At 48.3% G+C, this 18,256-nt stretch overlaps 6 protein-coding genes across 6 annotated transcripts; 2 read left to right on the top strand and 4 right to left on the bottom strand.

Annotated features, from left to right (window-relative positions):
• Positions 1–424: 424 nt before the first annotated feature.
• Positions 425–4,857, bottom strand: An11g03610 (uncharacterized protein; the record flags this gene model as incomplete). The annotated part of the gene is made up of 2 exons (XM_059750183.1): positions 425–3,834; positions 3,888–4,857. 2 exons carry the CDS (start codon positions 4,855–4,857, stop codon positions 425–427), a joined length of 4,380 nt encoding a protein of 1,459 aa, XP_059605469.1.
• Positions 4,858–7,656: 2,799 nt separating this feature from the next.
• An11g03600 (uncharacterized protein) lies at positions 7,657–9,090 on the bottom strand (the record flags this gene model as incomplete). Its single annotated transcript, XM_001394322.3, has 4 exons — positions 7,657–8,276; positions 8,348–8,560; positions 8,800–8,893; positions 8,965–9,090. The coding sequence occupies 4 exons, from the start codon at positions 9,088–9,090 to the stop codon at positions 7,657–7,659; spliced, it is 1,053 nt and encodes a 350-aa protein (XP_001394359.3).
• Positions 9,091–9,525: 435 nt separating this feature from the next.
• Positions 9,526–11,271, bottom strand: An11g03590 (uncharacterized protein; the record flags this gene model as incomplete). The annotated part of the gene is made up of 1 exon (XM_001394321.1): positions 9,526–11,271. One exon carries the CDS (start codon positions 11,269–11,271, stop codon positions 9,526–9,528), a length of 1,746 nt encoding a protein of 581 aa, XP_001394358.1.
• A 1,244-nt stretch (positions 11,272–12,515) lies between these two features.
• On the top strand, positions 12,516–14,321 carry An11g03580 (uncharacterized protein; the record flags this gene model as incomplete). The annotated part of the gene is made up of 3 exons (XM_001394320.1): positions 12,516–13,395; positions 13,448–13,932; positions 13,995–14,321. The coding sequence occupies 3 exons, from the start codon at positions 12,516–12,518 to the stop codon at positions 14,319–14,321; spliced, it is 1,692 nt and encodes a 563-aa protein (XP_001394357.1).
• A 511-nt stretch (positions 14,322–14,832) lies between these two features.
• Positions 14,833–16,836, bottom strand: An11g03570 (uncharacterized protein; the record flags this gene model as incomplete). Its single annotated transcript, XM_059750182.1, has 7 exons — positions 14,833–14,995; positions 15,050–15,213; positions 15,267–15,386; positions 15,443–15,733; positions 15,806–16,037; positions 16,137–16,449; positions 16,545–16,836. 7 exons carry the CDS (start codon positions 16,834–16,836, stop codon positions 14,833–14,835), a joined length of 1,575 nt encoding a protein of 524 aa, XP_059605468.1.
• A 146-nt stretch (positions 16,837–16,982) lies between these two features.
• On the top strand, positions 16,983–17,786 carry An11g03560 (hypothetical protein; the record flags this gene model as incomplete). The annotated part of the gene is made up of 4 exons (XM_059750181.1): positions 16,983–17,051; positions 17,170–17,481; positions 17,567–17,658; positions 17,708–17,786. The coding sequence occupies 4 exons, from the start codon at positions 16,983–16,985 to the stop codon at positions 17,784–17,786; spliced, it is 552 nt and encodes a 183-aa protein (XP_059605467.1).
• Between the last annotated feature and the right edge of the window lie 470 nt (positions 17,787–18,256).

Raw genomic sequence — 18,256 nt, 5'->3', positions numbered from 1 at the left:
CTCCTGTCCGAAGCAACCGCATATTTGCGGCTAATAGCGAGGACCTGCAGCGGAATGCTCCAATCGTATCAAGGCAATTCTCTCTCGCGGGGCACTTAATCGAGGAGACATTCGCGGATGCCGAGGGTCGGAAAGTAGCTGGTAGTCGATTCCACTGGTTACCAGCAACAAGTCTGCGGGGTAAGACGGGCGGTTTTCCCATAATGATTTGGCCGGAATTGATTGAAGCATGCAGTAGTACTAGAATTCAGGGTTCGAGTTCAGAGCTTGTGAAACAGCGGAACACGACCATTGCTCCTCTTAAATCCTACACAATATATCTTCGTGTTTCCCGCCCCTTCAAAGCGACTAACAATATCTGTTTCAAAGTTATCTAGTTCATCTATTTTCAGATTCGTTTTTCCGTATTGACAGAATGACTCTACTAAAGCACCAGATCGACCATGTCCTCACCATCCTCTCTGATAGTACATATGATTGGAGTGGAATCGGAATTATTCATCATGTCATCATTTGCCGCATGCTCGAGTAGCAGCCCGACTATCTCCCAGTTCCGCAACCTGGTAGCATGGACGACTGGTGTACACCCGGAAGTATTCCCTGCGTAAATGTCGGCTCCATTTTCCAATAGTAGCTTGACCATCTCTAGGTTTCCATTCCTAATTGCATCAAAAAGTGGGGTGCAGCCAGAATTATCTTTTGCATTAATGTCAGCACCATGCTCGATGAGCTGCTTGCAGATGGTTCTGTTGGACCTACAGGCGGCCCACATCAGCGGCGTCCGGCCATGTTCGTCTTTGGCGTCAACCACTGCCCTTCGAGAATTGAGGAGGAGCATGACAATATCCTCATATTCTTTAGCTGCTGCTAAAAGCAAGGACGTGGCTTGCGAATAGACCTCAAAGTCTTGCTCATTGTGATATGTGTCAGGGCAAAATCTAATGTGTGCCCGGGTGTTGACATCAACACCATTTTTGGCAAGCAACATCTCAACAATTACCTTCCTTCCAGTCCAAGCTGCAAAAGGTAGTGACCTCCCCACATAGGTAAGATGGCCAAGACCACATTCGCCCCAGTATCCAGGGTAGTTCACCATGCAGCCTTCACACTCGACGTTGAGATCATCCCTGGTCAGCAGCAATCTAACGACTTCTTCTGTCCCGTGAGCATTCGCAAGGAACAGCGGTGTCCCTTGGGCAAGGATATCATGACAATTGGTCATCCTGGATTGTGGCAGCTTCGTCAACTCTAGATCCTTGATGTAACATCGGGCGTTGACATCGACATTTTGCACGGTGAGAAGAAGCCCCACAATCGTCATGTGTCCACTTGAGGCTGCAATCGACAAAGGCGTCCCTTGATGGATAGCGTCACGGCCCGACGACTCAAGTTCTTCATCATAAATTCGGACAAAGCCTGGGGCATTGAGATCAATTCCGTGTGTGGCGATTAGGTGTCTCAGAATCGTCTCATTATTCTTGGCCGCAGCAACAAACAACGGTGTTCCTGAGTAACCGCTGTCATCATATTCGGCTTCAGCGTCGATATATCCTCTACCATTGATTTCAATGCCATTTTTGGCAAGTAGCAAACGGACAAGAATCTCAGACTTCATCACGGTCGCAAAGAAAAGCGCTGTACCCTTACGCCTTTCATCACCATCATTGCCTTCTACGTGCACTTCGCCGGAAACGTCGATGTCAGATCTACCAAGAAGCTGCAGGGCAATGCTCTCGTAGCCCAGGGAGAGGGATATCGACAGTGGTGTACCATGCACATCATTGTCCGCCTCATCGTAGCTCATGCATTGCTTGTTGATGTTAACTCTTTCTTCAGCAACAAGCAACTTGACAATTGATAAATGGCCGTATTGAATGGCAAAGGAAAGCGGTGTCTGTCCGATTGTAGACACCTTGTTAAGGTCAACACGTTCTTCAGCAAGCATCAGTTTCACAATGGGCTCGTGCGCCTTCTCCACCGCAAGCATAAGTGGTGTTGAGCTGTATTTATCCTCGGCATTCAGCTCTATGGTCTTGTAAGAGAGCAGCAGCTTAACGACGCCCTCGTGCCTATTCTCAATGGCCCATGATAGAAGCGGCATGTGATGTTCCGAGTCCCTTTCGTTGATGTCGGCGCCCTCGTCGAGAAGCTTTCTGAGAACGCCGCAAAAGCCGTAATACGACGCCATTACGACACCGTGGAGACGGCTAGGCACCACGCCGCGAGTAGATTTGCTGTATATGTTGAACCATTCTGGGTAACACTTGGTGTTCGGATTGCAAATTTCCATGAGGGCCCAAATAATAGCTTCATTCTCATGAATATCAGCCTCGCGAAAATGGACGCTCCAGAAAAGGGCCGAGTAATCTAGAAACGCGGTGTGATTAGTGCGGTGGCATTTTCTTTCGCTCAGACCACTCGGAGAGCAGCCATAAGGGTCTTCGGTGTCATTCATGTTAAACAGTTTTAGGTAGAGAACGCAAAGCTCGGCCAGAACATAATGTGCTTTTTGAGTGGTGATGGATTCCTGCCATCTTAACTTTGGACCATGCTCGGTGACTTCCCCAATTGATGCCTTAGCTATGAGAAACTCTCGAGCAGTTTGATGGAGGAAGTGAATCTTGTTATCGTAGATTGAGATGAACAGGCCGCACTGGGATCTGAGGCGTGTCGTGAACTGCTTTTCAGGCTCTAGGTCAAGATCCTGTAGGGACTGTAGAGTTTGCTCGACATTCAAAGCAACATTAATTTCTGAGACTGTTAGTGGCCGACTTGCTGCCAGGATAATGCTTAGGACTTTCAAAACGATCCCATCATCGCCAGACTTGCTGAGAATCTTATCATATGCTTCATTAACACTGTTTGGAAGTTGTCCAATAGCAGCTTTGATAGCCGTTAATGTTCTCTTGTAGTTTTGCGTCTCCAGATAGTCGAAGACCAAATACACCCAGAGATAAGTGCGGTGGGTACCCTCTTGCAACCTCTTCTCGAGATAGGTAACGGCTTCGGGTGGAAGTCGCGGCGACAGTCCTTTAACCCGGTGCCTAATGACATGATTTACCTCCTGACTGATGGCCTTCGACTCATCCTCGCCTGGTATGTGGATGTATGGGAATGCATTCCGCAAATCTTGGAATCCGGAAACTATGTTCTCGTATGGGCGGCATGTTAATAAATACTTTAGCTGGCCCTCTATTATTCGGTCACCAGTGCATTGTCTCTTCACATTTTCAATCAGGTTTCGGAGTTCTGGCTCTAGACACTCGTCAAGGGCGTCTAGGACAGCGATGACCAGCCCTGCTTGGGGATCCTTTGTTGCGTTCTCAAAGATGTTCCAGAGGGATATAGTTGAATTAATCAATCCATCCCCATTCTTTTGGTACTGGGTCATGGCATGTTTGGTTAACTGTGGCTTTTGGGAGAAGAGCTGGTGAAGCAGTGCACAAAGTGCTTGTCTGATAGTGTTTTGGTCTTCAGCTTTGAAGAAGAAGTAGCAGATTGTTGCCGACCGTGGCAGGGCGTGGTCAACCAAATACTTCGCCAACACTGACTTCCCGCAGCCAGGGTCCGCTGAGACCAACAGAGGCCCCGACTCTTCTTTTAACCATGTCTGGAAGTTCGGATGGTCGAGAAACCACATACACGTCCCATCAACTCTTTCTTTGACCTGGTCCTTATACTGCTCATATGTGATGTCTCTATCGCTCCTTGTCAGGCGAAAGAGCTGGCGACATCTTTGTTGTTCGTTAGACAACCTCTTCCTGGCGAAGTCCTCACAGTTCTGCAGCAGCTTGTTTGATGTGGCACGGTGGTCCTTCAATACTTCGTAAATTCCTAAACCAGAATTATTATGTCTTGATGGTATCATTTGCAGGGTTACGAATTACCAGGTAAAACATCAGTGATCTTCTGCTCCTTTCCAACATCATTCGGATGAATTTGACGGAGAAGGTCTTTGGCATATGCAGCAGCCACCATCGCTGCATAGCCTTGCCACTGTTTGTTCTTGTGAGAATCTGAGTAGTCGCATATGCCGCGAATCACCAAGCACGGGAAATGGTTCATCAATCCTGCTGCCTCCATTTCAAAACATAGAACCCCCTTCTCTTCAGCTAGCTTATCCCGAATCATAGCATCCTTCATTAACTGATTTCCAGAAGCAATGAGACCATAGTGTATTGCCGGGTTATCTTCTTCTTCGGTTCGTTCTGGTCGCCATCTTAATTTTGCCACGTCCTCACTACAACACGTGGTACAGGCTACCTCGTGCAAAACTTCGCTGTTGAATAGCCTGTCACTGCTTGACTCGGGCCGGCTATAGTTCTTCCGCAATCTTGGCACTTTCTCAAAGACCCCTTCGATATCTTTTTCTATGTGATGCCCATATATCTCGTACCGACTCCTTAGCGTGCTTAAAGCGGCCCGTAGGACAGCTGGGGGCTGATCCAGGAATCCTGTACACTGAAACTTTTTATCCTGGTGGGTCTTGCCGAAATCATATTGAAACACCCCACTATACCCATCCTGAGGGTAACTAACAACCACGTCCCCTAGACGAATATCACGCTTAGTAGGGACACCACCTCCAATACCCACCATCAGCCCAATTCTGATGTTGGGAAAAGCATGCACCATGTCTCTCGCAACAGATGCAGCAGAAGCTGTTCCGTACTCTCCAGCAGGCAGAACAGCGATGACAACATTGTGTTTCCAAATCTCACCAACGGTGTATGCATTATTGTCGTTAGGCGGTACGTCCGGCTTCTCGTGCTCTTTATCAAGAAAGACTGTTGCAGCAACATTTTCAGTGTGGATGGCGCAAATCCAGCCGACAGTGTATTTCTGACGATCGGACATTATTTGTTGTGGCTTGACCTAGACGCACATGGATCGCAAATGGCGGACGTTTAGGGATTGGGTTGTCGAGGACGGTTCCTGAGCAGCGGGACCTTTCCTCCTGTCAGCACCTGAACTCTTAAACACAGTCATAAGCACTTTGTGGCGCACCCTACGCTGTCGATCGCAGATAACGAGTGGATGTTGGAATACAATACGAAGAATCAATACTAATGCGCACGCCGTCTTGATAACAGGATTACTGCGCAGACAATCAGCACTCGCGCGAATGTGGGCAGAAGGAAGGTCTTAAAGATGTGCGATCGGGCACCTGCAATGGCAAAGAGTCACTGTGCGTGATTGCTGGCGCTTACATGCAGCTGATAGCATTCGCCATCCAATAACGTCCCTCATGGCCGATGCGGGGAGATCAACCACACTCTCACAAAGTGACCGTAGATCTCAAACAGCAGATAATTATCGTCCTCTTGTTTTCTATGAAGGAAGTCAGAAAACAATGTAGCTCGGCATCTTCTCCTCTTTGCAACAGCCGTACTGCACGGAGTATAATGCTGAACCACCGCGTGTGCGCTCCTATCGGTCGTGTGGGGGTTCGGGGAAGTGCTGCACTTTTCAACCAATGGGAATATACTACGTGGTTGGCGATAAGGGTACGAGCCGGGCAGCTAAGGTTGACAGGACCTAGTTGTAGCATGGTCTGGCCAGAGTCTCATCACTTGGTTGACCGTCGTCGTCTTCCCATAACTTGTCTTCGATGATTTCTAGAAGGACAGTTGTGGCAAGCTAGACTGATTCCCTCTTCCGGCTGGTGTGCACCATGTCCGCCGCGATCAAAGTGTGGGCTTCCTCTGTTAGCTCTCTAAGGGTACAGCCACTCCATGTTCAGTGATCGCATCGAGAACGGTGTCCCCATATCATCATCCCTCCACCGAGACATACTTCGCTTTGCTGGAATTTTCCACGCAGAATACCTATTCCGTTCATTCCAAGCAAACCTGATAACCCAACTCTGCCTTGCCCACCGATACTAATGCGCAGTGCCACCATCAATCATCACTTATAGAGGAACATAAACTCTATGACAGAAAAAGCGAATTCATCTTTGGACTTCCCAGATAGGCAAATAAGTTACTGTGGGAAGTGTTAGTCTCGTACACAAGGCAGTTGCTTACTAAATGCAGAATGTGCATGAATGAACCGGGTCTGAAGTACAAAAAGCATCTAAGCAAATATTAGTAATTTGCCTGTATAGTTCTCAATAATATCGAACTCATTTAACTTCGTAATACTGCCTCAACAATAAATATATATGCGGCGATAACGGAACGTAAAGAAAACCAGAGTAGCAGAAGATAATTCTCCAATCTGCAGCACACATGACGGAAAGGTGGTAAGTTAATGCTCGAATCATCTTTGATTCATTCAGAGGATGCATGCGAATCACTCCTTACACTTATATATCAGACATAAATCGTGCGTGCTTCATAATGCCGAACGTGTATGGGCTGTCAGCGAGGGATGATGGACCACATTTCTTCCACTAGCAAACATTCTATTGGAATTGACTTAGCATTGACTCAAGATAGGGCACCACCACACTATCGCATATCCGTGGGCATTAGTTTATAACGTAGGCAGTGGATTTTATTCATAAGATGTGCCCGAACGCTAAGGAGTTCCATGAATAAGATGGGCCCTAAAAACTGAGACGCTAAATAGATCTTGATATATGGATCGAACATGAACTTCCTAAGGTACAGCAGACTAGTGTCTGGAAGAAGCGCCTTAACAGTTATAGAGGCCATAGTAGGTTCCGAATATTGTTCGAAAATAGTCGTGAAAAGAACGGAATGGTTCAGTGACAATAGTAATCACATATGAAATCTGCTTGGGAATATACATTATGAATATCAGATCTGAGCGCGTGCGTTACTTCTATTCTTATTCAGTGTTGCTCTTCTGACCGTGTCTAGCTGCATGCTGTGTTTCCGACCATCATATCTACCAACAACATTCTCTACACCTCGGGATCTACGAGCCCAGCTAACCCGGTAAACTTATACTGGGTTGAACAGTTTCAAAACACTTTGACAGGACGGGATGGCTTCTCCATCGAAATTAGATATAAGTCCTCTGCGGTCAGAGGTATACTATCGACGGACATCATTTTGGTTTCGCGGAACGGCGGATTTGGAGTGTTCCTCGTTTTTATTTCTTCGGGAGGCTGACAGTCTCCGAGGATATTAGCTTATAAAGAACACTGGCTGCACAATTTGTGGATGCAGATGCCTCAATGGGTCACAGGAACAATCAATTATTGGGGAATGGTTCTGCACGGTGACGGAGTTTATTTCCACAACCGACCCATGCTTGGGAACGTAATACCATAAGCGAATGCAACCCTCTACAACCCTCTTCGTTGTCATTGGAATGCTAGAGAGGCGGTTAGTTTCCTTGAAGTGATAAAGATGGAGCATGCTCCCAGAACTGAAGATGTCAGTCAATTCGAGTGTATTCCCCCTGAGGTATTTGACCAGAGTGAGGTGTAAGTCAATATGTTTCTTTCCTATGCTTGTCCCGGACAAACCGGCTCTGTGCTTTGAGGTATTTCTGGCCTCCTTTTTGGTTCGCTCAACCACAATTGATATTCTTCTCGGAGAGTGATTCATTGGGATACTTCTTTGCTTCTCCCAGCATACAGCATTTTGTAGGCAATACGTACAGAGAAGAGTAGCCGTCGGCCTCGGTATTCAAGGGAGATATAAGCCACGAATGGTATCAAAAATACACACTCCCCACTCAATCCAGCAAAGTACAATCATACACGACCCCCAATGGCGCAATATAATCCGTATGATTATACCCCAAGTTCAAGGACATAATCTGTCCCACACTAACGTTGTACGCCGTGGCAAAATCCTGCAACGTGCCATACGTAAACGTAAAATCCGCCATCGTACACGCCGAATTATCACAACTCGGGATCTTCACGGTCTGTCCGGTCTCCAGCACATCGTAAATACCAGGATTCAAAGCAGCAATGTATCCCGTCTGGGCAGTAAAGCTGAGGATAGAATCTGTCGTGATATTGTACCGCTCGTTGGCGATCTTCTGAATCGTATCCCCGGGTAAGATGGTATACACGTGGGGTCCACCGTAGATGCATGTGGCTGTTGCGTCGGTGTTGTTCGTGCTGAAGCAGGAGTAGTCGTCGGGGAAGGTAGCGCGGGCGGGAATCCGGAGGGTCTCGTTTGCGTAGAGAAAGTTAGGATCGGCGAGGACATTTAGACGGGCGAGGTCGCAGGCGCCGACATTGTATTTGGCCGCTATGGTGTGAATGGTGTCATTCTCTTGCACGGTGTAGGTGATGTTGCTGGCTGCGACGTCGAGATTGAGGACGGAGCCGGAACTGGGAAGAACTGTTTGGGTTGAGTTAGGTTATTTTGGGGCATGGTGGTGTGGTAGGGGTTTAGGTGTGGTAGGGGCTCACCATCATAATCTACTGTGGCTGGTAGAGAAAGGACATTTCCAATAAATGCTGTTGTCAACAGGAACAGCCTGTTGGGGTTTGCTAACATGATGCTATGATCGCGTGTAGCTGGGGGGCTAGAAAGGAATTGGTCTTGGCCTAGAGTAACGAATAACCTTTCAATGCTAATGTCACTGCATTCAGCTACTGCTACTTCTATCGTGTTGACAGCACCTATTTATACTTTTACTTTTTCGCATCACCCCACAATTTCCCGAACGCGTAACCAGCAAGCTAGTAGATAGTACGTCACTCTCTCGGACCAAGCACTCAAAAACAACGCATCCGATCCGTAAGTTGACAAAAGTATATCAGTCATGGGATCTCGGGGCCCCGGAAATGGGCTCCCCTCTGCATGGTGCCCTCGTGGGCAGGGTGCACGCTAAAGCTTATGCGCTGTGCTAGCGCCCCACTCTGTCCTATTCTTTGGGCACGATCATCGGATGTAATATCCTCATGGGGATATTGCGGGGGAGATTCCTTTGCATAGATCCTGTTCGGAATACACTAGGCACTAGTAGTGCTTGTGTTGCTTCGCTACTGCTTCCGCGGGTGTATCTGCCGAGCCACAAACGAACTTTTCTCGTGTTTTGGACTAGATAAGTCTCATGCAATCCGAACACTTCCGGGATGGTAAGAGTTAGAGTCATTTTCTGCTCGGGAATTTCGGTCGGATAAAGATTGTGCCATAGTCCTATCTGCATGCACATAGCTAACGTACCGAAGGAATGCTGGAGTACACTGAAGCTTCGCACTCTGATCCTACTACTCACTATGATCTGAAGATATTCCGTTTCTAGGTGCCATACTAGGTACTGACATTACTGGATGGGTTCAGGTCGAGACAAAGGAAAGTATTGGAATGAAGGAATGTAAGTGACTTGATATACAAACATGAAGAGGAATTTTGCCAGAGTAAGTTGAGGAAATGTAAGAACACAGTAACACTACGCATCCATACAAAAAAGAGGCGTAGTAGTAACTTCAATAATACATGATCAATATGTATACAGTCACCAGCCAAGCTGAAGTTGTGAAGAGCTGGTCAACGTGCGGAATTAAAGCAGATGATTTGGTAAAAGAAGGATCAGAATGTTGGGGAAGAAAGGACACCCAGACCTAGACTACTCTTAAGCATTCTAATATACCGGCATCTTGAAAGCGTTCAAGTCATAGACCCAAGTCTTCATGCCCTCCGGATCATTCACGCACTCCATACTGGTGCCATTGTTTGTCCACAGAGGTCGAAGAGGCCATGCGCAGAGCTTCTGCTCTTCTCCCTCATGCTCACCCTGCAGAACTGTTGCGTTCAGCGTTTCAGGGAAGACTCCATCCTCAACCCATCTGATCATAGTCTCCAGCGTCTTCTGTGGCCAAGGTCCATTTGGCTGAGAATCATCCGGGCCACAGTGTGCCGCGCCGGGGACGAGGAAAAGGCGATACCAATCACCCAGAGCGGCGTAGCTTGCGTTCGTTGACATGTCAGGGTACATAATACGACGAACAGACTCATAGTAATGCACAGATGATGCGGTGGGAACGGTGTAATCCGATTCACCATGGTAGTGAAGCACCTTACCCCCCGCTTCGGAGTAGGGGGACAGATCGGGGTAAGTTGCCTGGAGAGTGTCATCGTATTTCTGCCAGCCAATGCGGACCCATTCCTTCAGGTTGTCATAAGTAACGTCCCGAAGCGTAGGCATTTCAGTGGCATTGAGGAGATTAATGTACTTCTCCACCCATTCACTGTTCGATTCGGTAATATCGAGGGTCCAAGAGCCGGTATCGTAGTCGTAGTGGGTCTCCGCGTCGGAGAAAGCCGCACTTGGCTGGTAGGAGAAGTAGACTTGGTTCCCCTTCGTGTCATGCATTCCCCGCAAAATTTCTTTTGCGACTTCCACACCTTTGGCGGAAACAGTGCCATTCTGAGCCGGGAGCTCATATGTCTCCGATCGCTTTCTTCTCTTGTAGGTCGTCAAAGAGGAAGCTCCACAACTGTACGGTTCGCCGATTGTGCTGTTAGCGTCGAAGTGAAGCTTGCAGAGGTCCGTTCGCGAAACAACACCATCCTCCTTGCCGTCAAGGGCATCACAAGCTTTGATGGTCTCGTTCACAATCTTCTCAAGCTCACAGGGAGGGGGATAGTAGTCCAAGGTTTGCTCAACAACGGGTGACCAAAGGTGCTGCATTTGTTGGAAGGTGAATCGGAAGCCAGGGGCACCAGTCACTGCCCCGTCGAAGTCCTCTGCAAACCGCTGGATCTGACTGAAGCCATCACGACCACCCTCGGAGCAACCCTGGTAATAAGAGTAGATGGACGAGGTATTGAAGAACCTCTTGGTAAGCTCCTTCCCGATGACAGTCAGCTCATGAATAGCTTGGTAACCAAACATGTAGACCGTTTCGTAGTTGAGGGTGCCATTGGCTAGAAGCCACACATCATCCGAGCCGTTCTCAAATCCGCCAAATCCGCCGTCAGTTGTGCCCGCCACAGCACCGTACATGACACCCCCGGGCAAGGAAGTGCTTCCCAATGTGATGTCATAGCCACTACCACCAGTCGACAGGTAACGGTTGGCAAACTTCGACGGAGCGGGCATCCAGTAGCTAACTACCACCCGGTCATCCCGCCCCAAGTGGGAATAGGCAAAGGTCACATTGCAGTAGTCGAACGTGGCGTCCGGCCAATAGACTTGGTCTGTGCTCGACACGTTGTAGGCTGCCACTGCAGTCACCGAAGACCTGTCAATTGACACTCCAGGGTATACGCTGTCGGCCGGCAATGAGTTTCGAGCGAAGGAAACCGTGCACACATCTTGCAATGTGGTGGCTTGGACCGCCCCTGTCAGGGCAAGGGTTGTCACCCAGAGTTGGTGAGATCTCATCACAAAAGTCGAAGAATAATAGTGAAAAAGGAAAAACTTGAGGAGGAGAAAATGAACGTTGTCGAGTACAACTCCTGTAGGTCTGCTAGCCAACCATCAATACAATCTAAATACTAGACTATATATTAAAGTTCTACCAGAAGTAATTATTCTATCCACTACTTCCCGTGTCATGATGCGTCCCGGATGTCGCGAAGTCCCGACGGCCTTGTATACTAGTTTGACTCCACTTCAGTCCCCGCAGAATCGGATTTATTAAGAGACTTGATGGTGAGCTACTCTTGATATGATAGTCTATACTCATAGCCAGATGTCTTAGCGCACATACCTGTAAAGCCGAGGTAGTAGTATCTGTGAAGTGGGACTCGCAAGGTCACCCTGTCTTCGGAAACGTTGAAAGGAACAAATCATCGGCCAACTTTAGCGAAATTAGCCTCGGGCCATTAGCGAAGTCCGTATATCGGATGGCAGTTACGATGGCAGGTTAACGCCGACAGGGACCAGTGGGGCTTTCCACTTTTTCGCAAAGTCACACTCTTATGGGGTCAACCTATCTTATGAATGGAAGTGATCGACGCTGGAGCGGGTCTGCTTGATCTTATCAGGACCGAGATGATCGATCTTGAATCTGATTCGGCATCAACCCGATACTTTGACTGAATCACTTAACTCACGTCGGTGAGCTTAGTCTCAGGGTTTCCCTGAACGAGCCGCACTATCTCCGAGTGCGTCGAAGCTGCTACGTACCCTCCGCATCTTCCGTCTACGTAATCTTATCAGGCCCACTAAGGGAGGTACTTCGTAACTTTGCAGACGTCGTTTCGGACTAAGTATACTCAACGCTAGCATCCAGGGTCATCGTGCCTTCCTTTCAAGAGATTGTTCGCCTCGGAGTTAATGAGGCAGTTGAGGGATATTGGTGAAATCAGCCCTTCCAGGTCCACTTGCCTCACGACATTTCCAAAGAGACCGGAGTGTGTGAGGACTACGCATGTCGGTAAAAATAGAGCATGCATGCCGTTGGTAGCGTGCGTGCCGATCACCGGCACAATCATCGGGAACAGGAAATGGTGCAGGTTCCAGATATTCCATTGCCCATCTAGAACGAGATAGGGGCACACACGACGATCAGTTATATTTATCTGCTGTCCTGAGACGTTGTAATCTGTCAGTCCACATTCCATTCGCTCTTTTCCATTTCATTCATCCTCACCTCTTTGATATTCTTTCATTTAATTCATACAATGCACTTGCATACTATCCTGGCTGCGGGCTGGCTCGCAGCCAGCGCCTATGCCGGGGTTTCCTCTCGTTCCACGCAAGCATGCGCAGGAAACACACCGCACACCCGTGGCCAGTGGTGTGATTTCGACATTCACACCGACTACTATGACGAAGCTCCAGACACTGGGGTAGTTCGCGAATATTGGTTGGAACTAGGAAACACCACCGCCGCTCCCGACGGCGTCCCTCGTAATGTCCTAACCGTCAACGGGACGACTCCAGGGCCTACTCTATACGCCGATTGGGGTGACTGGGTCCGAGTTCATGTATACAATGGTCTTGAAAACAATGGAACCAGCATCCATTGGCACGGTGTCCGCCAGAACCACACCAACCCTCAAGACGGCACAAACTCCATTACCCAATGTCCCACGCCCCCCGGAGGATCCGTCACGTACGAATGGCGCGCCACGCAGTACGGCACAACATACTACCACTCCCACTTTGCTCTGCAAGCATGGGAGGGCGTCTACGGTGGTATTGTGATCAACGGACCTGCCAGCTCGAATTACGACGTCGACGCTGGCGTGCTTTATCTCATGGACTGGTCGCACCGCACAGCCGACCAGATGTATTCCACCGCTGAAACGGACGGTGAACCAGAGATGACCACGGGTTTGATTAATGGAACGAACATCTGGGTTAAGGAGAACAACGAAACGGTCGGTTCGCGCTTCCTTATGAATGTGACTGCTGGCCAGTCTTACCGTCTTCGACTTATCAATGGTGGAATGAGCAACTTGTTCCGATTCATGATCGATGATCATACGTTGACGGTTATTGCTGCGGACTTTGTCCCCATCGAGCCTTACAATACGACTTCGCTTAATATTGGTGTTGGTATGTCATTCTGTTCCATGGCGATAGAAGGGAAACTTACCAATACTCAAAGGACAACGGTACGATGTGATCGTCACGGCAAACCAAGCCCAGGCTGGGTCTGACTTCTGGATGCGTGCTATCCCCCAGGAGTCCTGTGCCGAGATTCAAAACACCGACATCAAGGGAATTTTCCATTATGAGCAGCCTGACACTGCTGTAGCGACGCCCACAACAACAGCATACAACTATACCGACAGCTGCTACGACGAGCCATTGAGTAGCTTGGTGCCGGTAGTTGCCATCGACGCGTCTGGCGTCGGCTACAAAAGTCATAACGAGGCGAACGTCATCATGAACAGTGCAGGCCTGTACAAGTGGTACATGGGCCCGACCACGTTCAAGGCAGAATGGGACAACCCGACTTTGCTCCAGATCGCTAACGGCAACACTTCATGGACTAACACATCGCACGTTGTTGAAGTTGAAGGAAACGGCAAGTGGGTGATTGTTGACATTGAAATGGAAATCAATGTTCCTCATCCTATTCATCTCCACGTATGTTTTTCTGGCCTAAAAGCTATTTATTTTACAGCCATTGCTAACAGGGCCATCAACAGGGCCACGACTTCTTCATCCTCGCCCAAGGCAAGGGAAGCTACACGTCGAACACGTCTCTGAACACTTACAACCCACCCCGTCGGGACACGGCCATGCTCCCTGCCCTCGGATATCTGGTCATCGCATTTAAGACCGACAACCCTGGCGCGTGGCTTCTGCATTGCCATATTGGATGGCACCAATCGGAGGGCTTCGCCATGCAGTTCGTGGAGAGCATCTCTCAGCTAGAGCCTATGATTGATGCTTCCGCACTCGAAAAGAACTGTGCTGCCTGGGATAAATATGCTGCTGCTAACCGCATTGAGGAGGATGATTCTGGTATCTAAACAGGATCGAGTGGTCCGGGTAGATGCAGTAATTTTGTTCTTTCGCGGCGCTTTTCGCTACCACGTGTATCATCAACTTAACTGGGATTGAGGGTCGAAAAATTGGAGTTGTATAGGAATAACTAGTATCAAATGTACAAGAATTTTTAACTCCGAAGTTTACCTTGGTTTTGTCCTGGTGTCCAGACTGCCTGTATCCAAGCCTCAACTCACACTTCGCCTTACAAAACCCCTAACCACAGGACAGAAATACTAGACGAGGTTGCCTGCGAGCTTTCTGATTCGTCAGTGGGATTTGGGGATAGCTTCACGGTTAAATCAAGGTATTTGACTGATACGGCATAATACCTCGATAAAATACGGGCCCTGGATATAGCTACTCTCACAGGCTAACGGCCCGTTCCGGCCGCAGTCTCAACAAGACTGCCCTAGCCGCGCTGTATATAAGGAGGACGTACATACATACAGCACACGAATTTCAATTCCGTCGATCACGCCAGTCACATCTATATCATTTTGCTTTTAGACTGGAGAACCTCAAGGGTAACCCAGGTTTCGAATACTCCATGGTAAACAGATCCTTTTTCTCGGGTGCACGGAAACCAGGCGGCAGCTGGATGTCGAAGTTCCTAAATAGATACGCCATCACAATTGTGACTTCAGCGTACGCGACACTTCATTTGGTTATTAGTGATCCAACACCAAGCAACGAGGATGGAAGAACAAACTTTTGACCAATGCACATGCGAGCGCCCTTGGAAAATGTACAAAGGTACTGCTCTAAAGACTTTGCTCCCGGCTGAAGCCAACGGTCGGGGTTGAAGACGCGAGCGTCGGGACCCCAAACCTCTTCGTTGGTATGCATTGTGTAGGTTGACATGGAGACAATGGTCTGCAGAATTTCAATAAGACGATGAACATCTCAGCATCGGGCACAAAACTTACACCGGGTGGGATGACTTGTCCATCAACAACGAACGGCTCAGCGAGGTCTTGGGGAACGACTCTTGGCAGGCGTCCAGGCACCGGCATTGCGATCCTGAGAGATTCCTTGACACAGGCGGTCTGAATGATGGTTAGCGACGCGATCATTTTCGTGTGTTAGGCATGTATTTGGGTACCAAGTAAGGAATCTTCTCTAATTCCTGAAGTTGAGCCGCTGAAGGATCATTGGATGTGATGTCCATTCCCCGCAGAGCGTCTGCTAATTTGGCATAAATAGCTGGGTTCGAGAGGATATGCATAAAGCCAGCAGTAAGGGTTGACGCTGTAGTGTCAGCTCCCGCAATAAGTATGTCAACTGCCTCGGTGACCTTGAGGTCGTGCGGCAGGGAAGATAGGTTCTCGAATACAACAGGGTGAGATGTCGTATTTCCGTGCTCCTCGTAGTGCTTAAGGCAGCTTTCCGCAAACTACGCAAATTTGGTCATGGAATTAGCATACCCTCAGACAGCTGGCAAACGGTACAGGAAATCAGCATCTACCTTCAACATTTTCAAAACATTCACAATGTTGGAATCTAGGAGGCCTATGACATTCACGGGCATAACCCCCAAGGCTTTCCGAGCGATGGGCCACTCCTGCATTTTCCAGAGGCTTCGGGCAACGGCGTCGAAGGCGACCAGAAACCAGGACTCAAAAGTAGTTTCACTCTCTTCCAACATGCTTGCTGATCTCGCAAAGGCGAACTCCATAATGACCTCTGTAGTAAGGCACCTGCCGTTTCCGATGTGTCAGCCATGACCAAGTTGATATACCGGACAGAGGCGCATATCCTTGAAGCCCGATCAGGAAAATCTCCACTTTGATACCCACCTAAAAGCATCATACACGTTGATATTGTGGCTATTCTCAAGTCGGCGGATTTTGTTTATAAGAATATCCACCTTGTCATGAATGATGGGTTCAAGCTTGAAGACGCCTGCCCGGGAGAAGAAAGGATTCAGTAGCCGTCGGCGCTCTTTATGCATTCCTGCATCGATCTCGGTGAAGACTGTATGGGGCGTGTTGAAAGCTTCATAGAACTCTTCATGTTTCGGGAATGGTTTGCTTTGACTGTATATAACCTTGTATTTGGAAACATCGGTAATGTGTAGCTCGTTGGGTCCAATGCGTAGAGCTTGCGTTTCTAGAAAGCAATCGAATGTCCCACATCAGTATTAACCAGTCCAATAATTGCTGCAATGTTATGAAATGTGCTATAAAAGTTAGGACAGCACTCACGATACTTCTTATGGAGCTTTTCGAGGTCCTCCTCCGGAAAGCCACGGTCGGTCACTCTGTAGATCCAGTGCCGCGATGAAGCGGCCGCTGGAGGACCAGGAAAGCGAGACAACGGATGCCAGGTGCGATAATAAAGAGGTTTGAGCAAAGCGACAATAACCAGGGTGGCTACAGCGGCTGTACAACAAATGATACTGAGCCCTTTGGCTGCGGGTGCTTCTGCCACCTGTTCCACTATGTATTTGTACAGGGTGGCCATATCGGCCCCGGTCAATTGAACCGCCTGACGCATCGTGACTTCCTCGTCAATCTTTTCTTTCAATAAGGCGCAAGACCAGCGCTCACCACCGCCCTATATAGACCGCATGTTACGTGATAGAACATATAGATATTTAGAGGGTAAAGTATCTTTACATTACTCAGCGGAGATATCCCGCAATGCAGCCTGCGCTCGGATTGATTCTCTGGAATTTGTCCACATCCCGAGTCTCAACGGTGGAGCTGCGGGTAAGAACTCTTCCAAACTAGCCCATCAGGTCATGGAAATTAATAATTATACGTCAGGTGATGACTTATTCAATGTTTTGAGACATAAATGACGAATAATCACAAGTGGCTTAAACAGCGGTATCCGCTTACTCACTCACTTCATATAAGTAACTATAATCCGATCCATGAATCTGGTCGGCCCGCTTATACGATTCACAATCTTCCGATTGTGCCGAACTCAAGCTTACTCTTATTCGACCCTATCACATCCGTCGTATTCTCTGGGCTCATAAAGCAGCTAACAATGCTTGCCAGCCGTTTAGTGCCTATTCGAACAGCACAACCAATCGGGGCGCCACTGGAGGCAGTAGCGGTAGCGCCCCTCTTTTTTGACGATGAGCAGCTGTTTGATAATCCCATCGACACCCTTCATTGGCTTGTTATAGGGGTTTTATGCATACCAGTACTATTAAGTACCTGGTTTAGGGTGTTCTGTTGGGCATTACATATATTGTATAGATACCATGTGGCAGTTTGAGATATTGTACGCTCCTGATCTCTTCAATGAGCGACATATAGACTTCACTCCATACCCCTTTGACCACAGCTGCAGACACGAGGACAGGTATCTGATTGTTTCATCTAGATCATGTCAAGTCTATTTTTTACAGCAGTTATCAGCTTGAGCAAGGAGGAGGGAGCAACACCTACTGCAAGAGGCAGCCTGATGACAACAATGATAGTATTTACTGATCTCTGACATTAGGCCTAAGTAGGTCTCGTTGCGGTGTCTATGTAAGTATCTAGCCCGCTTAAGTACTTCAATGTTGTCCCTTGTATAGAAATACCACCCTGAGATGATTTTGGGCATGAGCTTAGACCTTCACGAAGATTAGAACACATGCTGATGCTCTCTTCATTTTCGCGTACTTATATTTTCTTGTCACTTAACCTTTGCTCCCTTCTTTTTAGCATCATGACTGGCCCTTTTCGCCTGATTGGCACGACCTCCCCTCAGCATTGCTGGGCCTTTGAAAATGGTATTTGGACGAGGGTCAGAACGGAGTTGTCATTGCTGGCTATTACAAAGCTACACTCAAATAGCACCCGTCAGTGAAATGAGGGGCTGTATGCTCTACCGATTAATTTGATGTGCACCGACGAAACCACGTAAGGGCTTATGGAACTAAAGCCATTACATGCAGGATCCAGCCCGCCTCCTT

Source organism: Aspergillus niger, assembly GCF_000002855.4.
Source record: "Aspergillus niger supercontig An11".
NCBI classification, from domain to species: domain Eukaryota; kingdom Fungi; phylum Ascomycota; class Eurotiomycetes; order Eurotiales; family Aspergillaceae; genus Aspergillus; species Aspergillus niger.
Note: the sequence above shows the minus strand (reverse complement) of the source record. Positions and strands in the feature narration are given on the sequence as shown.